The sequence below is a fragment of the Felis catus genome, chromosome D4 (assembly GCF_018350175.1).
Source record: "Felis catus isolate Fca126 chromosome D4, F.catus_Fca126_mat1.0, whole genome shotgun sequence".
Classification (NCBI taxonomy): Eukaryota; Metazoa; Chordata; class Mammalia; order Carnivora; family Felidae; genus Felis; species Felis catus.
In genome coordinates, this window is record NC_058380.1 from 43,869,562 (window position 1) to 43,897,398 (window position 27,837).

General features: G+C 42.5%; 1 protein-coding gene across 2 annotated transcripts; it reads right to left on the bottom strand.

The window, feature by feature from the left end:
- Positions 1–1,860: 1,860 nt before the first annotated feature.
- On the bottom strand, positions 1,861–18,487 carry PLIN2 (perilipin 2). 2 transcript variants are annotated; one of them, XM_023242345.2, is made up of 9 exons: positions 18,380–18,487; positions 16,871–16,922; positions 16,591–16,786; positions 14,458–14,540; positions 13,103–13,388; positions 12,388–12,569; positions 11,113–11,247; positions 10,134–10,424; positions 1,861–2,267 (listed from the first exon to the last, which is right to left on the bottom strand). In XM_023242345.2, exons 2-9 carry the CDS (start codon positions 16,898–16,900, stop codon positions 2,127–2,129), a joined length of 1,344 nt encoding a protein of 447 aa, XP_023098113.2. In that variant the 5' UTR covers positions 16,901–16,922; positions 18,380–18,487; the 3' UTR covers positions 1,861–2,126. The 2 variants fall into 2 exon arrangements, with proteins under 2 accessions (XP_023098113.2, XP_023098114.2); XM_023242346.2 differs by lacking the exon at positions 1,861–2,267 and having other exon boundaries at positions 9,560–10,424.
- Between the last annotated feature and the right edge of the window lie 9,350 nt (positions 18,488–27,837).

The window sequence follows — 27,837 nt, forward strand, 5'->3', positions numbered from 1 at the left end:
TTTCATAAAAAATAGCTTCATTTATGCCATTGACAGGCGTTGATGCTAAATGCCTAGGTCTATTAATTCCTTGGGGATTGCAAAATGAAAATTCTAATTTATTGTTTGTTATGAACTGAATGTTTGTGCCTCCCTCTCCCCCCACTCCATTCCTATATTGTAATCCTATTCCTCAATGTGATGGTATTAGAAAGCGGGGTCTCTGGGAGGTAATTAGCATTAAATGAAGTCATCAGGGTAGAACCCTCCTGAATAGGATTAATACCCTTAGAGGAGTCACAAGAGAGCCTGCTTACTCTCTCTCTCTCTCTGCGCTTTCTGCCATCAGAGGATACAAAAAGAAGTGGACTCTGCAACCTGGAAGAGTCTTCACCAAAACCCAATCGTGCTGAAACATCTCAAACTTACAGCCTTCAGAACTGTGAGAAATAAGTGTTTGTTTTTTAAACCGCTCAGTCTAGAGGCACCTGGGTGACTCAGTCAGTTAAGCTGACTTTGACTCAGGTCATGATCTGACTCAGTTAAGCTTCTGACTTTGGCTCAGGTCATGATCTCACAGTTTGTGGGTTCAAGCCCCATGTCGGGCTCTGTGCTGACAGCTCAGAGCCTGGAGCCTGCTTCGGATTCTGTCTCCCTCTGTCTCTTTGCTCCTCCCTCTTTTTTGTACTCTCACTCTTTCTCTCTCTCGCTCTCTCTCAAAAATAAACATTTTAAACCACTTGGTCTAAGGTAGTTTATTATAGCAGTCCACACTGACCAAGATACCATTTTTTATTCTGTTAGTAGCAATACTTTTATGATAGAAATTTTCCCTCATGGTCTAGTTTATCTCATGGTAAAGATACAAGGAAGGATAGACTGTTGATCCTTTCTCTTTATTTTACCAGTTAATTGGTTTGCTATCATCCCCTGAAAGTGACCAATGAAATTGGTTATGTGTATAATACTATATTTAGACATTTAATGGGATATATTTAGATATTTAATGGAGTTCATATTTGATTGCAATTATTATCCTCATTGAAGTTCAAATCGTCCTATCTCTAGTCAATGGGAAACCCTTCAAATTGGCTTCCTTGCTATCTGGAATAGCAAGAAGTTCAAGGAGCATCTTGTATATTTTCTGCTTCAAATCTGAAATCAGCCATTTCTCCAAGAAGCCCTGATTTCTTTTAGCGGAAAAAGGTATTTCAGAACCACTATTTGGGGGCACCTGGGTGGCACAGTCAATTGAGCATCTGACTTCGGCTCAGGTCATGATCTCGTATTTGGTGAGTTTGAGCCCTGCATTGGGCTCACTGCTGTCAGCACAGAGCCGCCTCGGATCCTTCGTCCCCCTTTCTCTCTGTCCCTCCCCTACTCACACCCTCTCTCAAAAAATCAATAAACATTAAAAAAAAAAAAAACTACTATTTGGACACTAGGGACGCTCATAGCTACTGGCCTGACCATAGTTTCTACAATTTATTTAACGCTACTCTGTGCCAGGCATTGCTTTAAGCTTTTCACAAATGTTAATTTGTTTATTCTTCATAGCAAACCTATTATTATCATCAAACTAAATCCCCATTTTACAGATGAGGAAGTTGAGGTACAGGGAAATTATGTAAATTGTTTAAAGTCACACAACTCATAAGTGGCAGAGCCAAGATTAATATCCACAATCTTTACTCATCTTGATATACTTCCTCCCAGTTGACCTGTTTTCAGATGCCCACCCCTAGGCTAGGAGAAGGCAAAAAAAAAAACCCTGACCTACAGACCCACTAAGACACCCCCATCCTGGGAGGCCAAAAATAAAAACAAAAACAAATGTCCATTACATTAGTATATTAAAAAAAAAAAGTCACTAACTCAAGATTATACAGCACCATTTTTATTATAGGCATTTCAATAATTAAATTTTGAAGAATCATATAAAATGATATATGATACAGAACGAGGTTCTCTTACAAAAGTTTAGATCAATCAGTTTCATTACAATTAAGACCAAGCAGCCAAAGAAAAAAAAGAATAGATTAACCCACAATAGATTAATCCCCAAAACCTCAGGAATAAACACGCAAGCAAGCTTGAAGTTTACTGTGACACAAATTGTGTATTCAGCCAAAAGGAGTATTTTCTTGTTAGTTATTCAACATTTGGCCCTGAGAGGACACGGGGCCATTAGCATGTGAATGATCTGACCCATCCTCCTCTTCCAAAGCAATAATATCTGGAATTTCATCAGTCTCAGATGTCAAGTCTATAGCAGTGAAATCAAATACCTGTAAAAGAAGAATCTTGGATATTAAAACAAACACTAGTGAACTGCACTGTCCTCATGGAGACCCTGATTACTACTGCATGCGAATGAGCCTCCCTTTCTCCATAGCCATGCTTCCTGAAAGGTGTTTAGTCATATTACCACAGTTCACTCATATTATAAAACTTCTCTTTAAAATGAAACTAACTAGGGGGGAACTTACTAAATGAAAGTTTTCTTGAAAATACAAAATGTAAGGCATTTCCAGTTATTCATCTATTAATCTACTATTCTCTTAAAATCAGTAGTAATATTCCACTTTTCCAGAAGTCTGACTTACAAATATAACCCTTTTGGGAAACGTCTAGGAACTGAGGAAGGAAAAGGTGTTTTAATAGTTGAAACAGCCATCCCAAAGTCCTATTCTTCTCTGCATAGGAAAGGCTTTTAGGGATAAGAAGTTCTATTAGCTCTTACTTTACATACAATTTTGATAAGCTATGCGATGTTTCTTAGGCGACAGCAGATTAAAAGCAGAAAATTAGTAAGGTATAATAAATTACTAAAGGCTGGAATCTTGATAGCAGAGAAAAAAAGTTAGCTAATTATCTAACAGAGGCAAAACAACAAAAATCCATCAAAATGCAGACAACAGGAGGGAAGAGTGAGGAGTTACTGTTTAATAGTTACAGTTTATGCTTGGAATAATGATAAAGTTCTAGAAATAGAAAGTGATAATGATGGCACAACATGGTGAATGTACCTAATGCCATTGAATTGTACGCTTAAGAATGGCTAAAATGGGGGCGCCTGGGTGGCATAGTCAGTTAAGCGTCCGACTTCAGCTCAGGTCATGATTTCACGGTTTATGAGTTCGGGCCCTGCGTTGAACTCTGTGCTGACAGCTCAGAGCCAGAAGCCTGCTTCAGATTATGTGTCTCCCTCTCTCTCTCTGCCCCTCCCCCCCTCATGCTGTGTCTCCATCTCTCAAAAACGAATAAACATTAAAAAAAAAAAAAAAAGAATGGCTAAAATGGTAAATTTGATGCTGTGTACATTTCACAATTAAGAAAGAGTAAAAATGAAACAAGAGGAAAAACAGACAAGAAGAGGGAATCTTGTTTATCTTCCCAAAGAACTCAGGTGCTCAGAGAACTGTCTGGCCTGAGGTACAAACTTCTACCATTTATTCTTGAGGCTCTCAGTTTGGGTAGATCAAACTACATTCTAGCTATTTATCAATGTTTGCCTTGCAAAGATTCGATCCAACCTGACATCCACCAAAGCCAGCAATGCTTATACAAATTGATTCAGAGCATCAGTCAGACAAGCCAACTATTGCGATTTGAGCTTTAGTAGGTTAAAAGATACACCTTACTTAGCTCTCTCTTCTAAACTATGTCTGTTAATACTATGTTTTAACATCCAATATGACTTTGTTTTTATCAAATATAAAATAGAACAGGAAGGTACAACACAAGAAGATACAGGCAGAGAGATTTTCTGGGCCCCAAAGAGGCAAGCTGCAGTTTTCTCTTATCAGAGAGCTAGAGTGCTAGAACAGAAAAAAAAAAAAAAAAAAAAAAAAAAAAATGCATGCACTTTGACAACAGTAAGACATCAAACTAAAACCCCATCCTACCACCCACCTCTTTTCAACCTGTCTCCTCACCTCTCACATGAGGAAGATACCTGATTTGGTTACAGATGAAGAATGAAGGTAGAATGAGCCTAACTTGTAAAAGGTGCTCAGTAAAGAGTAGCTTTTATTTTCATATGTTCCTTAAGTACCCACCCACACACACACACACTACCTCCAAAGTCACCTAACTTGTCCTATCTTTGCAGAAGGTTGGGGATCCCAAACTCAGAATTTTTGGAGAAAAGTTTACAGCACCACTATCAAAAAAAAAAAAAAAAAAAAAAATCTCTAGTACCTGAGATGCTTTACAAGAGTTATGTGAATAATTCTCCTTCCATATATCCAGAATGATCCAGAGTGTATAATGCCCATTAAATTCTTGGCTACCAGTAAAACCTACTTGGAGGCTGTGAATAGAGGGTAGGACAACTAAGAGGTAGTCACAATCCATCAAGTTTCCATGCTGAGTTTAATGTAAAATGTAGTGATTGTGCCTGACCATCTTCATGAGAAATGTGGCACAAGAGAAATCATTTCACACATCTATAAAATAAATCCTTTTTCATTGACGTGAGCAAGTGTAGTTTGGACCATTGATGGAGTGTAAGGAGTCTGTTTCAGAGAAAACCCATTCAGGGATAGAGGCCACACTCAAGAATCCGGTACTTACTATAGAATTAATGAGATAATCATAGTCCCCCCTGAAAGGACAGGAAACCATCAACACATGCTTTTCAGGAAACCAAGTAACCATGCTAGGATTCCTGCAACCTGTTGTTCATACAACCTCTGGGGCACCTTTCATAACATAGACTTCATTGATTCGCATATTTATTATAACAACTTTCCAGAAGGTGGCACTATAAGGTGCCATTTTCTAATTTGCCTAACAGTAGGCTAGTGCTTGGTGGCCTGGTGCCCTGGCTAAGGTGAGACTATTACAGAAATAAAAATAACATCTGTGGGAAGGTAACTTGCTGGTAAAGGTGTATATGCAATGCTGATATGACACAGAATCAGGAAAATTGGTTTATTTTGAAATAGAGTAAGTATACAAGCACTAATGTAGTGACAAGAAGAAACTGAAATTTAAGTTTGTATAAAAGTAATTTGATTTCTAGGGTTATGAAAGGATCATGCAAGAGGTAGTGACTAGCTCTATCACCAAATACATAAGATAAACCCTGGTGAGAGTTCGATTTAGCACAAACGTCTCACCACCCAGAACAGATTGCATATGCAGCTTGTTTATGTGCTTGTGAGCTACAGAACTCTGTTTCACATGAACACTGTTTTACATGAACACTGTTCTGTTTTACATGAACACTGAGTACCATCCCCTGGTGCACATCACCTTCCCTACTGTAGAAACACCCTCTTGTACCCTGATGCTTTGTCCTCAGCCAACAAGAGTCTGTGGAAGTGATTAGAACTCTTAGCAAAGGGAGCAGGTTGACACCGATCACAAAGTGATCCTTGGTATGTATCCATTGCACAGCATTCAGCTAGTCACTGTTAACTCCTGTGTATTCCATTTGTTTGAGCAGGTAAATCAAGCGTAGGTCTTAGGACACTTTATGGAACCCACACTGGGAGTCTTGTTTGGAGAGAAGGAACTATAGGTAACCCTAGTCCTGTTTCCTTTGCTTCTCTAACAATATTCAGTGGGTCACCTACAGTAGAATCACTAGGGATGATGCTTTCTATTTTAAGGGATGCTTTGATTTTTTTTTTAAGGGATGCTTTTTTCTTTCTTTTTTTTTAAATTTTTTTTTTAACGTTTATTTATTTTTGAGACAGAGAGAGACAGAGCGTGAATGGGGGAGGGTCAGAGAGAGGGAGACACAGAATCTGAAATAGGCTCCAGGCGGGGCTCGAACTCACGGACCGCAAGATCATGCCCTGAGCCGAAGTAGGACGCTTAATCGACTGAGCCACCCAGGCGCCCCTAAGGGATGCTTTTAAAAACTGCAGATATCTGGTACTACCACCAGACTAGTAACCAGATTCTCTGGAGGTGGAACCCATGAATCTGCATTTTGTCAATTTCTCCAGTTGATAATCCCTGGCATAGACAAAGAGGGCAGAACACTCCCTGGTGTGCTGTTAACCATGCCAAGAGTTCATTTTATACACGGGGGTCAGCCTGATTGATCCATTAACTACCTCCTTAGCTGAGTTTTCCTGTGCTCTAGCCTGTGCAGACAAAACAAAAGTTGAAGTGCTTCATTCACACAATTCAACATCTACTCTTATTAACGCTAAGCTTTAATTTAAATGGTTGGATAGGGGCACCTGGGTGGCTCAGTCAGTTAAGCATCTCAGTTCAGCTCAGCTCAGGATCTGGCAGTTTGGGGTTTTCCAGCCCCACATCAGTCGCTCTGCTGTCAGCATGGAGCCCACTTCAAATCCTCTGTTCCCCCCTCTCTCTGCCCCTCCCTTCCTTGGTCTCTCTCTCAAAAATAAACATTTTTTAAAACCTTAAAAAAATAAATAAATAAGTGGATGGATGGAATAAAAGCCAAAATACAAGTGTTGGTGAAGATGTGGAGAAAACAGAATCCTCATACCTTGCTGGTGGGCACGTACAATAGTACAGCCACTTTGGAAAACAGTTTGGCAGTTTCTCAAACAAGTAAACACATGGTGTCTATGACCTACTCTCCATTCCATTCCCACACATATACCCAAGAGACATGAAGACATAATTTAAGTGGTAACTAGTTCTCCAACACTACCTACGTAAAAGTACCATTTAATCTATTCACTACTTTTGTAAGATGTAGTTAACACTTTCCTTTTTTTTTTAGTTTATTTTGAGACAGAGCAAGCATGAGCAAGGGAGGGGCAGAGACACAAAGAGAGAGAGAGAATCCCAAGGCTCTGCACACTGTCCAAGAACTCACGAACCATGAAATCATGACCAGAGTCAAAACCAAGAGTCGGACACTTATTTAACTGACTGAACCATCCAGGCACTCCTTTCCTAAGTTCTAGAAGACATTAGAACGTTTTTTTCCCCATCTCACAGGAAATATCACCTAAGTTAGCATTCCCTTTTGCTTTAGTCAATAAAACTGAAAACTCAAATTGTTGCCCTGCCATTCCTATACTGCCTTATGCTGAAGTGTAATATTTTGCAGGTTAACTTTATAATATAGGTAGGGAATTTTTAAATTGGCAGCCTGGAACAGAGTGAGGGATAAACAATGTCCTATACCAGGATATTACTTGAATGTTCATCAACAAGCTTCCCCTAAGACCATAAAAGTCTCTTGAGCAGTTTCTGGTTTTACCATTTTCATCAGGGCAGAGTCCATGCCTTATACTACTAGGAACTCAAATACCAAATTAAATCACTTTGTAACGCAGCTACATAGATAGGATAACAAAGCCACCTACATCTCACGAGACCATCATCCATGCAGACTCAGTACTAGGTCACTCTTGGAGCTGGGACAGTCCCAAGTCCATGAGAGCACAGGGAGATCAGGGAGATCAGACCGGCAAAAGGCCCTCCTTTCCATACCCCCACATCTGCTCTCCCAGGCATCATTTAGACTCCATTTCCTTAAAGACTGGTGCACAAGTATCTATCCTGCTCTTTATTCCTCCTTCCCTCACCAGCCACCTCTATGAGCTAAATGATATTCTAGAAGAGAGATTTCAGATAGACCAAATTTCAGTTTTTCCCTTCTCAGTTCATTAGCTCTTCAATACCTACACTGCACTTTGATAGTGGATAGATTTTCCTAATCACGTCCTGATATTACACCTGGACTGGCAACTTAAAGATGCTGTATGTCACTGCCCCACAGTGGTGTCCCCCTATGCCTCTAGTGCAAAACAGAAAGACATCCCATCCTCAAACATTTCACTTTCATCTGTTGAAGCGTCACTAATTTTACATTACAGGTGAAAATACTAAGGCTAAGAGATGAATGGCTAGCACACCATATTCTTTTGATTTTTTTACCCAGAACTATCCAGAGTCCATGTTATTATTACAAAGGAAAAAAACCCCAAAAAACAAAAAACCTTTGAACACTCAAGCATGCCACATCAGCCTTCATGCAGCCAAATGTTTAAAAACCGTCCATAGTTAGATATTGTGCTTAATCGGCTTTTTTTTCTCACTAGAACTGTCCTCCTTGGGGAAAAAATCTGTTAAACCAAACTGCCAGTTTATGCAACAATAAAGCTGTAAGATGCAAGACCATGGATTTTGAGACACGTTGACAACAGAATGGAATGCACATGGGCACAAACTTGAGACACAAAGCCAGACAAAACCACAAGTGAGCACAGCTCATGGCAAAAAAATGAGGGCTAGTGCTGTTTTTCTGGAAGCTAAGTAGTCTTGTTCATGAATAGCTTTGAGAATGGTCTCCTTTCCATAAGCAGTTCAGTTGGCCCTGTAACTTTCATAATGGGAAAACAAGTTTATGTTCAGGGTAAGAAAGTATGTGTATAGCTACGGTATGTAATTTACCAACCAATTAGAACAAACCACAAGATAGGAGCCTTGGAGTTTTGAGAGGGAGGGGCAAGGTCATGTCCCATTAGGATGAAGAAGTTAAAAAATATTTAAGAGTCAGTTGCTCTAGAAAATGCCAGTTCTTGGGACCAGGCAAGCAAGTGAATGGGTGGGTTTCCATCCCGGAAGCCCATGGAATTGTGGCAGTCCACCTTCCCAGTAACTAGATACTTCTTGGCTTCAAGTATCTCAGTGAGTCTCTCCCCTCCAATTCATCTCACCTGTTTACTGATTCCTGGAGTTACCTCAAGGGGCAAAACTTAGTTCTGTCACTTTGTAAGCTTTGATGGTCTCATTCACATCAAGGGCACATGCGGTTACGCGCGGCCTCCTTGTTTTCTTGGGGAGAAAGGGGAGGGAGGAACCAGAATATAAAGAGACAAACCTTAGACTTCAGCTCTAAAGAGCTGCCTTGCTATCCTTTTCGCAGGGACAGGCAGAAGTATGTAGCTCTATTTGACAAGTTGTTTTTTAAACAGTTTGGCATCCTGCAGTTTTGTTACAAGGAGATTCATGAGATTTCCTCCCTAGTTGACCAACACTGAGGGACTAGAAGTCTGAACACTCTCAGGTGGAGGGAAGAAGAATCCTTTCCTACAGAAGGATCCAAAGTCTAAAAGTCTTTCTATTTCTAATTATTCCTAAAGGTATCTCCCCAACTATTGTTAGTGACTTTCTCCCAAAGTGACAACATGGCAAGTCAAATTGAGCTGAGACTGGACACTGACTAGTCTCGGTTCAGGGCTCTCGCTTTCAACAGCCCTTTACCAAGAAAGGCATACTGCCTTTACAGGAAACTGATGCCAATTGCTTCCTTTCAGTTTTGATTCCTTTTCAGCCATAAGTAGACTTCTACTGGCCTAAAAACCCCTCAGAGGTTGAGTGAATGGGGAGATAAAGGCAACAACTGTCACCTTGTAAAAATTCTGGTATGCACATTAGCTTTTAATTTGTTTAAATTTTAATTTGTTGTGAAACCCTCCATTTTTAGCACTTCTAATGTTATTACCCTGCCAAGTTCCCCACTGGGCCAGTTGGAATTCACAGATGTGTGTTAATAACCCCATCATGCAGGCCAAGCAGCTCTATGAAAGCAACACACGAAGCACATGGAACACACAGCATAAAATCAATCTATTCTGCAGTGAATTTTATTGAATTCATAGGGGACATTCCTTTACGAAAAATAAAAAACTGAAGTTGTACAGCCATGCTTGGTGAGACCAATCAGTGACAAAGCCTGCTCAGACCAAACCGGAGCAGACACCAGTTCACACCACAGCCCACACGAAGGTGTTTTTATTCAATACAAATAAACAGCAACAAGGCTAACACGCTGAGACCATAAAGCACTGAAACTTTTTGTGAGTTCGACCAATGTATCATCTAGCATTCTTTTCTTACCAGCCAGGTAAACAATAGAACACATCGGCTGATGCCAGAAATTTTAAAGCTCTGAATCCAGTTAGAAAAGACTACAACTGGGGACGTTTTTCCCAGCTAGCTGCTTCCCCAATTCCGAGTTGTCTAGCAGGTTAATTTCAACAGAACAGAAAGGCTCATCTGGCTGGCTGAACCATCTACTGGTGACAAGGACAGGTTTAATGTGTTTTGTGCTGAGGCTGCTGGGCCTGACTGGTTGTGTCCTTCTCTGCACCTTGGTCCTGAGCATTCTGAGACTCGGTCAGCTGAGGATAAAAGGGACCTACCAGCCAGTTGAGAGGTGTGTTGTTAACAAGATAATCCATCACATCATCTAAAGACTCCTTCATTTTCTGCAGCTGCCCCTTGCTAGAAGTGAGGAGGCCGTCAGACACTTCCTTAAAGGAGGCAGCGTTGCGGAACACTGAGTAGATGTCACCAGCCATCACCCCCACGTGACTGGCCTGATCCTGGATGTTCTGTGGTAACCCCTGGATGTTGGACAGCAGGGTGTGGCACGTGGTCTGGAGCTGCTGAGTCAGGTTGCGGGCAATAGCAAGAGTACGTGACTCAATGTGCTAAAAATAAAGCAAGTTTAAAAATTAGCAGTGAATCCAACAGGGCTATTTAGCAGTCAGTTCAATTACAGTAAACTGGGTATGTGTCTACCACGTATGTGGATTCTTTGACTTTTCAAAATCCTCATAAGAACCCAAGAATACAAGAGCAGTTCTGTCCACTTTTCAGTAGGCATATGAGCTTTGGGAAACCAAAGAACCACTTTCTAGGACTACAGCATGGTATTTCTTCTGCCTGGAACATCCGGGCCCTTACTGCCCTTCCACCTAGTTTATTCACCCATTAGACCTCAACTTAGCACTCCTCTCTTCCAGGAAGCCATCTGACTCACCCATCCTTTCTCTAAGGCTGAGTTAGGTTCCTTTCCTATACATTCTCATAGCACCTGTGTTGATGCTAGCAGAAAGCACTGTGGCAATAAAAATGCCATATCACCTGTGAGTCTGTGCCCCTTATGAGGGCAAGGCCTAAGTTTCTCATTTAGTTGTATTCTGATATGGGCAAGACGTGGGTCTGTAGGTTAAATTACTGCACATTTTGCTTTTCTGTCACTGAACAACCTATGTACCCAGTATTGTTCAAACTTGTGATAGAAGACAGTATTCTAAGAGGAATAATGGGAAAATGGAAATGAAAAATAAGAACATCTTCAGAAACTGTACTGGATGACTCTCCCCAGTGTCTCACCTCAGCACAGTGGGATTCATCTGTATCATCATGGCCAATGCTTCTCTTCCATTCCACCCAGGAGAGATAGAACTTATCCTGAGCACCTTGAATTTTCTGGTTGGCACTCTGCACATTCTTCCTGGCAAATTCAATCTAGAGTATGTTGAAATAACACAAAGGAACAAACCAGTCAGACATGCATTCATATTAGCCGGTTCTCAGAGGCTATAAATCAGATAATATAAAAAACAAGAATTTCCATGAGAGTTTAAGGAGAGTTGTCCCCACTATCGCTGTTACTTATTACCAGTTTTTGTAAATCAACCAAGTAATCATAGTTTTTTACTGCCTCTATTTATTAAACCACTGTCTCCAAATTTACGTCCACTTTAGCACAGGTAAGGTAACTCAAATTTAACATGTATATACATAAAACATAAAATTACAAAAGGAAAAGGAATTAAAACCCCCTCTTCCCTGTTGCCCTCTTCCCTGTTGCCAGCTACCTCTTTCCCCTTCCAAGAAGAAACCAGCTCTAAGAATAGTACAATACAGACTGTTTTGCAACTTGGCAATCTTTAATGGCTACACAAGTCTTTTATGATGTATCAATTTAATTACTTTCCGATTAGTTGACAGGCATCGTTTATAGTGTTTTGTAACTCTAAACTTATCTGTGCATCTATAAAGAAACATTTTTTTTAAACGTTTATTTATTGTTGACAGACAGAGACAGAGCATGAGCAGGGAAGGGGCAGAGAGAGAGGGAGACACAGAATCCAAAGCAGGCTCCAGGCTCCAAGCTGTCAGCACAGAGCCTGACTCAGGGCTCAAACCCACAAGCAAACACTGAGATCATGACCTGAACCGAAGTGGAACATTTAACTGATGGAGCCACCCAGGAGCTCCTACAAGGAAACATTTCTAAAAGTAAAACTGCCTAAGGCATAGGTGTGTTTGTAACTTGCCCAGAACAATCCCTCGTATCCCCCAGGAAAGCACAAGTATAGGCACACCTCTTTCTCTACCTCACTGCCCACAGCATCAAATTTTGCCACTGTGATAGGCCAGGGGAAGCATCTGGAACTTGGCCCCTCAGAAGAAGACTAACATCGCTTCATGTATTTCAGCCATTTATCGTTCCTTTTAGGTGAGTTGTCTGTATAACTCTTTGCCCATTTTTCTACTGGGTTGTTCACAAGATTAAAATTCCTGGATGTCATGATTACATTTCTCTCATCCCTCCAGAGGGATGGGCTCACTTTAGCTACCTTTAAATGAAGTTCTACTCACCAGGTTAACAGTGGAATGGAGCTGAGAAATGGTCTCTTGGCTTTTTTGCTTGGCTTCTTTAACCCTGCTGAGAGCCTGCTGGTAGGCACGTGAGCGGAGCTTGGTAGACAGGGATCCCAGCCTAATGTAATAACTTGGCTTCTGAACCGTATCAAACCCTTCAACCTTTTTTGCTTCTTTTTCTGAAATTAGAAATAAAGGAACAAAAATCCCAAGGGATCACACCTAGAAGTGAGGAGGCCTGGCCTCTAACCTGGATCTTACCTTGTTGATTCTACCCACCCACCTAGCAATTATGCTCTCATCCCCCCAGGACAGCTCCTGTCTGCTTCTGGGCTTGACCACCCAAAACACACATATCACTGCATCTGACATCTTTATCTACACGTGTCTCAACCCCCCCCACCCCCCACCCCTATCAGTGAGCTTCTTGGGCAACACAGTATCTGGCACATAGTAGGCACTAAATGTTTAATGATTCTGTAAAGCAGCCCACTGAAAATAACCCATTTATAGAAAATTTCTCTAAGTTAATTTCTCCCAAAGTTTCCAAGCTTACTATGTAGAATTCTATATGAAACAACTCAGAATCAAACAGGTGACTTTTGGTATACGAAGTAGATCTCAATGAAGCAGTTTTAAAAGACAGATTTAAGCAGTTTTAAAAGACAGATTTAAGATATAAACTATGAGTTCAAGACAAATATCCAATTACCTAGTTCTTTCTCAGTGAGAGGGAGGTACTGGTCTACCAGCAACTCGGATTTGGTGAGTGCATTCTCTACTCCACTGCTAACCAGCTGCATCATCCGACTTCCCAAGACTGTGTTAATGCCGCCATTGACCACAGACTTGGTCTTCTGCACACTGCCAGTCACTGCTCCTTTGGTCTTGTCCATCACCCCAGTGATGGTGCTGGCCATGGTATCCTTGGCTCCAGTCACAGTAGTTGTCACAGCATCTTTTGCCCCAGTCATAGCACCTCTGGCATTGGCAACAACCTACAAGTAAAAAAACAGATTGCTTGGCTGATCAGAAACACAGGCATAAATATAGAATTATAGTCTTAGCGAGGACAGCCTCATTGGAAGTGCTTAACAAGGAATCTGGCCTTTCACTCTCTAGCTTTAGGTCTTAGGCAAATCGCCAAGAGTTAATAAGCATCAATTTCCTCAGCAGATCTATCTGCCCTATCTGCCACCGCTCAAGCTTTGCTGGAGGAGCCAATAAGGTAAAACGATACAAAATGTGTCAAGGTATTTCATTTGAACTAGGATGAACATGTAATAAGGTACAAAAGATCCTCTAGAGAAGAATGGCATTTTCCATGTTGTAGTGCTCACAGTGAGAGCAGCAGCCCAGGCACACCTAGGAGCACAGACAGGTGGTGCCATGCCCACCTGGCCCTAGGAGCACAGCCCCAGAAGGTCAACACCTGGGCAGAGACGTCAGTTCCCCATCCTAAAGGATGGGCTCTCAGACGCCGTGAGAAAAATGTTTATATACCACCTCTTCATTTATCTAATACCATATGGGAATCAGGTATTTGTGACAGCAATATCATCTACAGAGGCAAAGCCACAAATCAATAATCATACTAAAGCATGACAACCAAAGGGGGCAAATTCATCTTGTTCCTTAGAGATAACCTGACAATAATTCAGCAAGTAAGGGAGTGGCCATCGCTGTTTCAAAAATACATTCAGGAGGAGGGGCGCCTGGGTGGCGCAGTCGGTTAAGCGTCCGACTTCAGCCAGGTCACGATCTCGCGGCCCGTGAGTTCGAGCCCCGCGTCAGGCTCTGGGCTGATGGCTCAGAGCCTGGAGCCTGTTTCTGATTCTGTGTCTCCCTCTCTCTCTGCCCCTCCCCCGTTCATGCTCTGTCTCTCTCTGTCCCAAAAATAAATAAATGTTGAAAAAAAAAATTAAAAAAAAAAAAAATACATTGAGGAGGAGAATTTATTTCTCCTGTTTATGGCATGTTCATGACACGCACAGCCTGGGCTAACCAGACAGAACATGAAGACGTGTGAGACAGCAAGCCTTGGCACTCTTGCCCAACCAAGCTCACCTGGTTTGTTGGCTGATTCAGAATAGGCAGTTTCTCCTCAATCCTGTCGAGCCCCTTACAAGCATAGGTATTAGCAACCGCAACTAGAAGAATCACAAATGAAGACAATGTTAAGTGCAGATAAGAACGTATACTATTATACCTTGGACCTTTGGCATTTTTATAAAAAATTGGAAGAATGTCGATCTTCATTTACAATACAACGCACTGCCTAGTTTCTCTAGCTCAGATGGAAGAGGCTTAGCAGGTTGCTGGCAATTGTCTTCTACAGACAAGGAAATAAGGAAGTGGAAGGGAGCAGCAGGCAGTGGCAACGCCGTGCCAGGTAGGAAGCTGGCTAAGAAGCTTCTTCCTCATCAACTGGTATCTAAGGTGAATGCTAAGAGAAGCCAGGCTTCAACTGAACCCTCATTCAGGGAATGAGGTATCTGAAAATTCTAAAAATTAGCACTTCCTGTCCAGTTTAATCCCTACCTACACTTAATTCAGTAAGTGGCACTGTATTTTGGGTTATTAGCAGGAAAAAGCATGCTAACAGCACCCTGAACGTCACCAACAAAGCACAGATTTTCGTCCAAGCTTCCCTTCCAATGATGGCCAAGCCAAGCACTAGTAACAAATCCATCTGGGAAGAAGCAGAGTTGGAAAATTGGTCCCTAACGGTTCCTTATAATCCCAGAAGGCCATGATTTAACCATTTAGAGGAAGTATCTAAACCTTTACTCAAAAGCAGTTAATAACATGAAAAAAATGGAACCCTTCCTACACTACTAGTGGGAATGTAAAACGGTGCAGCTGCTTTGGAAAACAAGCCGGCAGTTCCTCAAAAACTTCAGCAGTTAACATATGACCCAGCAATCCCACTCCTAGGTATATACCCAAGACACCTGAAAACATATATCCACACAAAATCTTGTACACGAACGTTCACAGTAACATTCAAGATTTAGCATTGCCGAAAGTAGAAGGAACCCAAATGTCCATCAACTGGTGAATAAGTAAAATGCAATCTATCCACACAATGGAAAATGATATTCCACAATAAAATAAGGCACTGATACAACACGACATGGATAAACCCCGAAGACATTATGCTAAATGAAAGAAGCCAGTCATGAAAAACATTTTTTATGGTTCCATTTATATTAAAGGTTCAGAAAAGAGAAGTCTATAAAGACTGAAAATAGATTAGTAGTTGCCTAAGGGGGTTGGAAGGAGATGGGGAGAGACTGCTAATGGGTGTAAGGTTTCATCCTTTTTTTTTTTTAATTGTAGCAAAATACAAACATACACTTCACCATTTTCACTATTTAAAATAAAAATGGTTTTACCTCTGCATAATTCAGAGGCTTAATTAAATTCATTCACAATGGGATGAAATTATCACATTATTTTCAGAACTTTTTCAACATCCTAAACAGAAACTGGTATGAGGTCCCTTTCTGAGATGATGAAAAGGTTCTAAATGGATTATAGATACTTGCACAACTCTGTGAATATACTAAAAACTACTTAATTGTACACTTTAAGTGGGTGAGTTCTATGGTGTGTTAATTGTACATCAAAAAAATGTTACTTTTGACAATAGTTCATGCATATTGTGTGATCCCAAGGAAATCAGTTATTCATTTCACCCACTAGCTCCCCTTGTGATCTCTGCTGACAGAGGCATCACTGGAGGACTGTTTAACTCTCTTGAACATCTGCTATTGTTATGAGGCAGACGCTTTCCATAATAAGGGCCACGTGGTAGGGCTTTTTTTTTTTAAGTTTATTTTTGAGAGAGAAATGGAGAGCAAGCAGAGAGAGAACAAATGGGGAGGGTCAGAGAGATGGAGACAGTCAGCACTGTCAGCACAGAGCCTGATGTGGGGCTCGAACTCACAAATCGTGAGATCATGACCGGAGCCAAAGTCAGGAGTCAGACACTCAACCGAATGAGCCACCCCAGTGCCCCTACCCAGCAGTTTCTACGTAAAGGCAGTATGTACCTAAGGAAAGGCAGAGGGGGTTCCCTGAGGCTGCCTCTAAGTGCTAGGGGCCTAAGGCTGGCTTTCACATGCTCTAGACAATTCCTGGCTCACCCCTGCCCAGTCCCTTGGACTGAATCTTGAGGAAGAAATCAGAACTCACTTTGTGGCTCCAGCTTCTGGATGATGGGTAGAGCACTCGTCACAGCCACAGAAGTGATGGTCTTCACACCCTTCTCCGCCATCTCGCACACGGACTTCAAGCAAGGATACTGATCCTTTGTGCTGATGTAAGCCGAGGAGACAAGGTCGTATGTGGAGCTCACCAAGGGTAGGTTAGCTACCCTAGTGACCACACTCTGCAACCAAGGCAGAGGAAATTGTTAATTCCTCAAAACACACGGGAGGGAAAGGAATCAAGAAACTGTATTTAAAGGTCATACCGGTTGTGGATTAACTGCGACAGATGCCATTTTTCCTCCTGAAGAAAGAAATCTGTGGAAGAGAAACTTCTTTCAGGACACCAGGGTAAGACTCTCCCAGACTCAGTCCCCACTCAAGTAAATGTTAATTTCGAGAGAAAGATGCAAGATACAGTAGGTGTGGTCTTCTGCATTTCTCCCCGGCCTCAAGCTGGCAGCTCTCCCCTAGGCAAACACCTTCTGAGGCCGGCTTTCAGAATTTATGGGTAAAATTCCAATAGAAAACAGGGTCCATAGGAAACAGCAAAGTTATTGGGATGTTTGTCTTGTTCTCCACCAGGATATTAGGAATGCCTTTTGAAGAGGAACATCTGTTCACAAAAACTGTGGGACCAAGTTAAAATCCATGATAAAACTATAGAGAGGGGTGCTTGGCTGGGTCAGTCAGTACAGCATGCGACTCTTGATCCGGGGTTGTGAGTTCAAGCCCCATGCTGGGTGTAGAGATTACTTAAAAATATTTTTTATTAAAATTTAATGGTTTTTCTTTTTTTTTTTTTTTTGAAAGAGAGAGAGAGAAACAGAGCAGGAGGTGCAAAGAGAGAGAGGGAGGCACAGAATCTGAAGCAGGTCCCAGGCTCTGAGCTGTCAGCACAGAGCCCCAGGGGCTGGAATTCACTAATCGGGAGATCATGACCCTGACCTGAGCTGAAGTTGGAGGCTTAACCAACTGAGCCAAGCAGGCGCCCCTAAATGTAAAACATTTTTTAAAAAGATTTCAAGTAGAAGACATCTTTGACAGGACCATCTGTGATAAAATGAGGCACCGATAAATACCTCATTGATAAAATGGAGCACTTTAGGGGAATTTATTCCTTCCTTTGAAGGGACTGCAACTAGTCTAGGGGAGACTAAAGCACGAGAGGGAAGGCGGGCTCCCAGGAATTGAGAAACATTCCAGGAGGCTTTTAAATGTTCATTTAGTTCCTCCAACGACTATACACCCACATAAAACTGCCTCACTGCTAAGCAGCAGACCTGGGAAGGAAGAATCTATCTGCACGGCCCGCTGTCCACCACTTCAGGGCTAGTCAGTCTACCCTCCGGTCGCCCAGGGTCCCAGTGACACAGGAAATGAGTAAGAGCCACCCCGAAGGGGCAAGTCAGGCGCCAGCACCCACAGCCTTGCTGTCGCCGTGAACCCCACAGAGTTCTGCCTGGAGACGATTTGCTAACACATTTCCTTTCCGATAATGTACTTTCGGGGTCAAATGGAAACTGTTACCGCGCAACCAAGCCAAGAAGCTACACCCGCACTGAAGCTGCTGGCAGAGATTCCAGAAAGAAAAAAAAAAAAAAGCAAGACTGGAAAGCGCAGGCCCAGGAGACCGCCCCTTCCCAGCCCGGACCCGGAAACCGCCCCGAGGCCGCGAGGCGGGCAGGCTCCGGGACCACCGCCCAGTCCCCTAGCCTGGAGCCCCGCGGGGGACCCGGGCCAGGCCGCGGGTCACAGAGGGGGCGCGCACCTACCAACCGATATTAGCGCAGACACCACAGTCCGACGAGTCCCACGCGACGTTCAAAGCCAGGCTCTGGCCACCCGGCTATATACCCCGCCGGCCCCGCCCCCCGCGCCCCCGCAGCACGTGACCCGCGGCCCCGACGCGGAGCAGCCGCAGCCCCGCCCGAGGGTCGCGCTCCCGCCGGCGTGGGCGCCCTCCCAGGCGGGTGGCGGAGGTAGTCGTTGCGCCGGCGGCCTCGCCGGTTTTGCAAAAGGAGTCGGCGGAGTCGCGTTACGAACGAACCGTAACCTGTTGATTATCGTCAGTCCGCAAAACAGAGCTGCCTTTAAAAGCGGAAACGACGGCTTCTGGGATTATTTTTAGCGAGTAAATTTGGTGAAATTTTAACCTGATGACGGTCCTGTAGAGATTGTTTTATTGCTTTTTTGTCTTTAAGGTTAGTTTTTCAAATGTATTTCTCGTTTATTTAATTCACAAGAAGGGCTTTAGAATGCCGTCGGTTGGTCTCCTTTTTTCCCCCAGGAACAGTTATTTCCAAATCACTCCAGGATGGTATCTGCCTGTGCTTATTATGCAAGATGGTCTGTGAAAAAAATTGTTACGCTTTTTCAAAGAAAGAAAGGGTAGTTACATCGTCAACATTTGCGTCCCAGTTTTTTTTCGTCTTAAAAGGCAGGGACTTGAACCAGATTATCTGAGCAAACAAGTTGCAACGGCCCCGGGCAGGGTAGGAGCTCCGTGGACGTGTCCCCGAACAGACCAGCGGCAGGGGATCCCCGCGTGATGTCGCCGCCAGCCTTTGCCCCCTCGCGCTCTCTCACGGGGAAGGCAAACAAGGGACAGGTGGAAGGGGAGCTAGCGCCCGGGACGGCCGCCAGGTCATGGCCGCCTCCCGGGGCCTGGCGACTGGCTGTGTCAAGCAGCGGCGTTTCAACTGTGGAAAGCCCTCAAAAGCTCCATTACTCAACTTATGGTGCGTGCACATAGATACTGTGTATCATATCTGCAGCTCCAAACTGACCATTAAAAATGTATCCCGTACATTTTTAATGGGTGGCTGAGTCGGTTCAGCGTCCGACTTCGGTTCAGGTCATGCTCTCACTGTCCGTGAGTTCCAGTCCCGCCTAAGGCTCCGTGCTGACAGCTCAGAGCCTGGAGCCTGTTTCAGATTCTGTCTGTCTGTCTGTCTGTCTGTCTGTCTGTCTCTCTCTCTCTCTCTCTCTGCCCCTCCCCCACTCATTCTCGCGCTCTCTCTCTGTCAAAAATAAACATTAAAAAAAAAAAAAGCATCCCTTATACAAGACCGAAGCCCTGCATCTAGAGGCCCTCCGCAAGAGAATACAGTATTTCTCCCTCCTTCGCACCCTGCGATTCAAAATGAAACAATACTAAACCATAAGATAAATGTTAGGAAGTCCAAAAAGGTACTGGGTTGGTTTATGTTTTCCCCCACTATGTTTACATTTTCAATGCTTTAAGCAATGAAATTCTTTCTCTCTCTCTCTCTCTTTTTTTTTTTTTTTTTGTTGTTGTTGTTGTTGTTGTTGTTGTTGTTGTTCCAGCTTTGTTAGGGCTATCAGCAGAGGTTTGGTGTGTCAGTTGTTAATCGAACCCCTGCTGTGATGTAAGATGGCAGGAATGTATTGAATTTTGAGTAATAAAGAGTTGAGTGGTTTTTTTTTCTTTTTTTACTTCCCTCTAATCTGACCTCTCATTTTGCAACAGAGAACTCTTGCCCTTTCACCTACAATGGCTCCATTTTGTCCTCTTTTGTTTTAAACCCCTGAGTCACTTGTCCTCAGTAAGGCTGAGCATGCTTCCTTTTGCTTTTTTATTTCTGTAAAGGTGAGGGCTCCAGGGACTAATCTTAAATCGGTTAAGCATCTGTCTCTTGATTTCTTCTCAGGGCCTGATCTCACAGTTTGTGAGTTCACTCTCTTCGCCACCCCTCCCATGCACTCGCGCTCTCTCTCTCCTCTCTCTCTCCAAATAAATAAACTTAAAACAATTCTTTTTAAAGAATTGTTTTTGCGTAGTGCGGTAGGGAATTAGTGCATTAGAATCGCCTGGGTACTTGTTAAACATTCAGCCTCCTTCCCCAGACCTACTGAATTAGGATCTCCAGGGAGTGAGGCCCAGGAGCCTGCATTTTTAACAACACCCCTTTTGAATATCACCCCTTTACTCTTGACATAGCACATTCACATATTCCTCACATTTGAGCCTCACAACAGTCTGGAAACTCAATGAAATGGGGATTGTTAACTCCCATCTTCTAAATGAAGAACAACTTCAGACAAGTTATGAGATTTGCCCACAGTCTTACGACTTAGCAGGCAGCCAGGCAAGATTAGATCCTAAGGGCATGACCTGGACTCCTTACCTAATTTCTCTTTGTCTTAGTTCCCTCATCTGTAAAGTGAAAATAATAGTCCTTCATGCTCTAAATAAAGGGTATATAACTGTTCACTGCACCAGTTTTTCAACTTTTCTGGAGCTTAAGATGTTTCAACATACACAGTAGAGGAAATAATGTAGCAAAGAGAGAAAATGAGTGGACCTGTCATTACATGCAATCAAATGTAAATCAAAGAGGCTTCAGACAAGTAATATTGTACAAAACAAATTCAGTGAGCTCTGCTGTTAGAAGGATGGTAGTTGGTTTGGGGGCTGAGGAGGACCGGTGACTGGATGGGACCACCGAAGGCCCTTTGGGTGCTGCTAATTTTGTTTCTTCTGCTGGGAGCTAGTGACTATGCTCTTTTTGTGAAAATTTATTAAACTAAAATAAATTTAGCCGCCCCCCCCCCCCGCCCCCGGGTGGCTCAGTCAGTTAAGCGTCCGAATTCGGCTTCAGGTCATGATCTCACGGTTCATGAGTTTGAGCCCATGTTGGGTTCTGTGCTGACAGCTCAGAGCCTGGAGACTGCTTCAGATTTTGTGTCTCCCTCTCTCTCTGGCCCTCCCCATTTGCACTCTGTCTCTCTCTCACACTCAAAAATAAATAAACATTTAAAAAATTTACATAAATGTATGTTGGTATAATCTTATATAATATTTATTAATATATATAATAAAATATATTAAACTTCTATATATTTTTGCATTTGTTATACTTCTCTAGAAAAGTTTTGAAAAGTTGAGAAAAGGAAAAAATATAGTTGTGCTTACTTCATAAGGTTTTTGCAAGGATTAAGTAAATCAATACACTCAACAGAACAATGTCAGGTGCATAGGAATGGTAGCTATTATTAAGGTTTTCTAACCACACCCAGAGCTTTTTTTGTCCAAGAAAACCATGCTGGGCATTGGGTGAAGAGAACTCAGCTCACAGAGGAAAAGAGAAGGGATCCCAAGGGACCAGCAATATCCCAACTCCTGCCCAGCCTTCCTTCCTGGACTGCAAAGTAAGGGAGACCCTGTTGACCGAAGACAACTGTCCTAGAGTTGTAACAACTCAGCCTTCTTTGAGTATCTTATTGATACAAAGCAATAGTGAAATAGCAAGAAAAAAAAAATGTGGCAATGAAGTGTCCTCTGGAAGGGCCAGGGCAACAGGTTTCCTCCCCCACTATTTCTCTTGGCTGACCCATAAGGACTGTGTGCACCAGCTACATCCATCCACACAGGCTCCTCCTACAGGCTTCTCCCCCTCCCCTCCCTTGCTCTTTGGACATACCCTCAGTCTCTTGGTCTGGAATGCCTGCCCATCTGGCAAACTCTATTCACTCTGTGCGACACAGCCCTTCACCTCTGTGAGGCCCTCTTCAACCCCAAAGTCACACACTGGTACACGGCAAGACTGAGCCTCAAACAGATACGTCAGGCTCCAGTAGCTATACTGCTTACCACTACTTGGTATGTGCTCTTAGGCAATGAGTGAACTTGACTCTCATAGGCCTCAGTTCCTGTAACATGAAGGACTTAGATGGTATCTAGGGTTCCTTCCAACTGTATTGTCTTAATCCAAAAAATAACAATACCTTACGTTCTTTATGGCTTTATAATGTTCTTTCTATAAACCTTATTCCAAACCACATGGGGGCCTCTTCCTGTACCCTTATCATAACACAGACCTGTCCAAACATAGGAAAAATAATACTATGCTCATCTTTTCTTTTCATCTAAGCTTGAAATTAGATAAAACTGCTTTTCTCACGGACCAGAGACAAGATAATGGATCGCAAGTAATAAGCAATGAGGTCAGATGATTTCTCTTTTGACCAGTTCAAACTGGTCACCAGCAGGAAAAATTTCTTGGATGACCCAATTAATGTACTTTCCTAATCGTGCCCAAACCTGATCCTCTGGCATTCTTATTCCCCTACAAATAGTTTGGAGAGAAAACAGCAACTCCTCTTTCACATGGACTTTATCTTAACTTAGTTGCCAAACAAATCAACCTCCTTCTCCTTCTAAAAGAACTCTATAGGGGTGCCTGGGTGGCTCAGTTGGTTGAGTGTTTGACTTCGGCTCAGGTCATGATCTCATGGTTCATGGGTTCAAGCCCCACGTCAGGGTCTGTGCTGAACATTTCGGATTCTGTGTCTCATTCTCTCTCCCCCTCCCCGCTCACACTCTGTCTCACTCTGTCTCTCAAAAATGAATAAATGTAAAATTAAAAAAAATTTTTTTTAAAGACCTTTATATATTTCAGCCTGCCAGGACCCCTCCTCTTCTTTGTTTGAAGTAGGTAACCTCGGGTAGAAGCCTACAAAAGATAGATCTCATCAAATTTCAAATCTATTTCTTGTCTGATTCATTACTATTTCCCTCCATCTTGTAGCTAGTTATAAGTTTGAGATTTTATAAACTGAAATTATCATGGACTATCACAACTTCATGTATTTTCTTTTCTGAATTAATGAATGCAATTATTAAATGAGTTCATAATACAGCTTTTTGTTATTTATATCCAGTTTATTCCCTATCACACAGAAAGGACTTAAATTGCCTTATAAAATGCATAGAACAAGAATATATTTTAAATAGGTCAGAAAAATAAGGTAAAGAGTAATTAAAATGAAGCTTACTGTTGGTTTGTTTATTTTTTTAAGTAGGCTCTGTGCCCGTTGTGGGGCTCAAATTCACAATCCTGAGATCATGAGTCTCATGTTCCACTGACTGCTCCAGCCAGGTGCCCCTGCTTACTGTTTTTATATTGTCATCATCACATTAGGTAATTAACGTTCACAATAGGAGAACCTCTGAAAGCATGAAGAAACAGTTCTTAAAATAGCAATCTATTGTATGAAGATAAAGGTGCCAGCACTAGAGCTTATCAATTATATTAAGTTCTGTAGTTTCTTACTATAGCCTGATACTGTGGCAAAAACAAACAAACAAAAAAGACCATTGACTTTGAAACCAGAGTCCCAACTTTTTTTCCCCAGCTTTATTGAGATATACAATAGACATGTAACATTGTTTAAGGTATACAATGTAGTTATTATATATATAGAGAGAGAGAGAAAGAGAGAGAGAGAGAGAAGGATTACCACAATGAGGTTAGCTATTACATCCATCATGTCACATAGTTATAATTTGTTTATGTGTATGGATGAGAACTTTTAAAATATACCCCCCTGACAACTTGCAAATCTATAAAATAGTACTGGTAAATATAGTTACCATGCTATACATTACATCCCCAGAACTTATCCTTCTTTTAGCTAGAAGTTTGTACAAAGTTCCAACTTGGAATCTACGCATACTATGCTACTAACAGTAACACCTACCTCAAAGGATTATTGTGCAGAAAAATAAGACAATGGGTATAAGGCCCCAAACAGCACGAGGCAAATAGGTTCTTAGCCAATGTCATGGCCTTTCTCCTTTTAATTTCATGTTGTTCACAGAAAATAGAGCTAAGTAAAATCCAGGTGATGAAAATGAACAGAATTTTAGAGTAGGAAGAGATCCTCGTGAGGGTCCTCGCCAGTGAGTCCCTGTGTGCATGACAACTGGCCTGGGGCACTTGTTAAAAATACAGATTCTGGGACCTCATCCCCAGAGATTCTTTTTCACCAGATTTAAGAAATAGTTCAGAAATGTTTAAGGAGCCCAGGTCATTCTGATGCAGGTAATCCAAGAAATACACTTTGAGAAATACTGCATTCAAACCAGACTCTTGTGAGTGATTTGCCTAAGGCACCGCAGCTGGCAGAGTTGAAACCGGAACCCGAGATGCCCGACTCCATGGCCTTCCCACAATGTGTACAAAAGTATAACGCAACAGCAGGTCTGTTTCATTGAATCATTTTGACACAAAGAATTGACCTTTAAGCACCTGGGTGGCTCAGTTGGTTGAGCGTCTGACTTCAACTCAAGTCATGATCTCACAGTTCGTGGGTTCGAGCCCCGCGTCAAGCTCTGTGCTGACAGCTCAGTGCCTGGAGCCTGCTTCGGATTCTGTGTCTCCTTCTCTCTCTGCCCCTTCCCCCACTCACTCTCTCTCTCAAAAATGAATAAACATTTTAAAAAATTAAAAAAAAAAAAGAATTGCCCTTTATAGTATATACAGTTGACCCTTAAACAAGGGCTTAACTGCATGAGTCCACTTATATACAGATTTTTTTCAATAAGTGCAGTACAGTACTATGAATATATGTTCTCTTCCTTATAATTTCCTTAATAACATTTTCTTTTCTCTGGCTTATTTATTGTATGAATACAGTATATAATACATTTAACACAAAATATATGTTAATCGACTTTATATTATCAGTAAGGCTTCTCAACAGTAGGCTATTAATAATTAAGTTTTGGGGGAGTCAAAACTTATATGCAGATTTTTGACTATGCAGGAGGTCGGCATCTCTAACCTCTGTGCTGTTCAAGAGTCAACTGTTTTTATTAATTTAAACTTGAATTTGGGATGCCTCAGTAGCTCAGTTAGTTAAGCATCCCACTCTTGATTTCAGTTCAGGTCATGATCTCATGGTTTGGGAGCTTGAGCCCCACATCAGGCTCTGTGTGGACAGCACAGAGCCTACTTGGGATCCTCACTCTTGCTCTCTCTCTACCCCTCCCCTCCCCCTCTCTCGCTCTCAAAATAAATAATTAAACTTAAAAAGAAACCCAAAAAACTCTAATTCGAGCTTACTGGCTAGCCCCAGTGCTAGAAAGAGAACCAATTCCTAACCTCAAGACCTAACAACCTAAGAACTTATGATTTGGGGGTTCCTAGAGCATAGCAGTTTGCAAAATGAGTGGCCTTTGTCCTGAGTAACCTAAGCAGCTCCACCTGAAGGTCACAGTCCACTGTGTATCCAGGTCATAACAATCAGGGCTTGACCACAGGAAAATTGAAGTGGGCAAAGTATTTTCTGAGGGCCCCTCACCTATTCATTCAGCCCATTTTCTCTCCTTAAAGAATCTCCCTTTCGCAAGGTGGTTTAATGTTCTTTGTCTGCTTTGAGTCTCTCTACTGAGGTATCCTCTCCCAACACACCCCAATCCTGACAAGGTTGTGCTCTCACCAAAAAAGTCAAATGCACTTTATAGATGAATTCAAACCAAAATGCTAAAGACAAGTTTATTAGGTCCCCATCCCTAGGGGCATCTACAAATTAATAAAAATCTTTCTACTTTTTAAACAATTTGCAAAATACATTCTCACGGGAGTAGGAAGGATATGCTATTCCCATTCTGTGTTCTGACTCAAAGTCACTTGTCCAAGCTTATCAGGTGTGGAAGTGATGGAGTTTGGGTCTCAGATCCTGTCTGCAACCTTCAAAGTCAAATTTCTTTCAGCTATGTCATGCTGTCTCTGAAAAGGAAAGGTCTGAAAGTCCCCAGTAAATGTCTGTTGAATGAATATTAAAATAAAGAGCAAGATGGGGAATCTGGGTGGCTCAGTCAGTCAAGTGTCCACCTCTTGACTGCAGTTCACGTCATGATCTCAGAGTCATGAGATCAAGCCCCACATCGGGCTCTGCACTGGGGGTGGAGCCTGCTTAAGATTCTCTGTCCCTCTCCCTCTGCCCCATCCCCACACTTTCTCTCTAAAAAATAAAAAATAATAAAAATTAAAAAAATAAAGAGCAAGAGGGAATGAACTAGTAACTAAGAGAAACAAACAAACAAAGGTGAAGGCCATTTCCTTAGGAGACCAGAAAGGAACTGTTCTTGGTAGATAGGAAAGACTGTTATGTTATGCCCAGAATTCATGATACCCAAAGACCACCAGGGAGCCGAGTCCGATGCAAAAGCAAAGAGCCTTTATTTGAGCTAGCTTGAGCTCAATCCCCTACCTGCACCGATGCAGGGTGAGATGCCGGAGGGAGAGAGTGAGTTTCAAAAGCACAAAGGTTTTATTGGGGTCTAGGGGCAGTTGGTGAGGTAACAGCTGTGGCCTCAGCCAATTGGCTGGGGAAGGGTCGTGGCCTCGGCCGATTGGCTGGGGAAGGGCCGGAGTCCCGTTACGCAGGTCGCTGGGCGTGTTTTGATCGGGAAGTTTGAATAGGGTGAGCGGGAGGTTATTCAAGGGGAGGAGGCGTGGTATGAGGTTCCTGCAATTTTCCTGGAAAGGGGGCATGTCGGGGACATAGTCACTCAAGGTGGAGGACACAGAACAAGATGGAGTCGGCCGGCGTAGGTCCGCCCTTTCAGTTACACGATGTTAAGAAAGTCTGCCCCAAACACACATGCACATACACACACACGCCATCTCCCATACACTACCCATGTGTCAGTCCCCAGGCTTGAACAGTTACCAAAGGACATTGGGCCTGTGGTAACCATGTTTATTTCTTTTTTGCTTTTTCTCAGGAATTAAGAATCATGATCAGGTCATTTTAATTTGGGGCCACAAAGCCCAAATGACAACCACAGAATTTTGCAGCAGGAAGAAACCCTACTGACTATCTAACCAGTGGGTCTCTCTGTGCTTCTGTGTGCATGAAAATGGGCCGGGGCACAGATCCTCAGCGAAGTGCCTTCTCCTCAGGTGAAGCAATTGTGTCGGAGGCAAAAGCTGTGGTCAGGCACCCTTGGGAACCTGTCATTGTGGCCTGGCTTCATTTTTGTGAAGATGCCTGAGCCTTCCACTTCTGGGGGTCCTCCGATTGGTCAAGAGCAAGGAGGAAGTAGGGGCAGGAGAGGAGTGATCTGTTTTGGGGTTTTGTTTAACTATGTTAATTTTGGGAAGATGACTGAACCAAACATTTCAGGAGTGACTTGGCTGTTATGTTCCCTGTCATTCTACATCCTAGCTCTGGAACGTGATTTGGCAAACATTCTTTTTCCTGGCTTCTGACAGAGCCAAAATTAACGGTCCTTAATGACTCAACAAACAACTGAGAAAGTTAGGGGAAACATGACTTTACGAACGACTGCCAGTGCCATTTCCGGAATTGCCCTGCTCTCTGAGCTACAGAACGAAACCTCCAAGGTCAGGTTCAATTTGCGTCAACCCAGAATGAGTCATTCCTTTTATCCCAGCCAATTAATTCAAGTTCTACA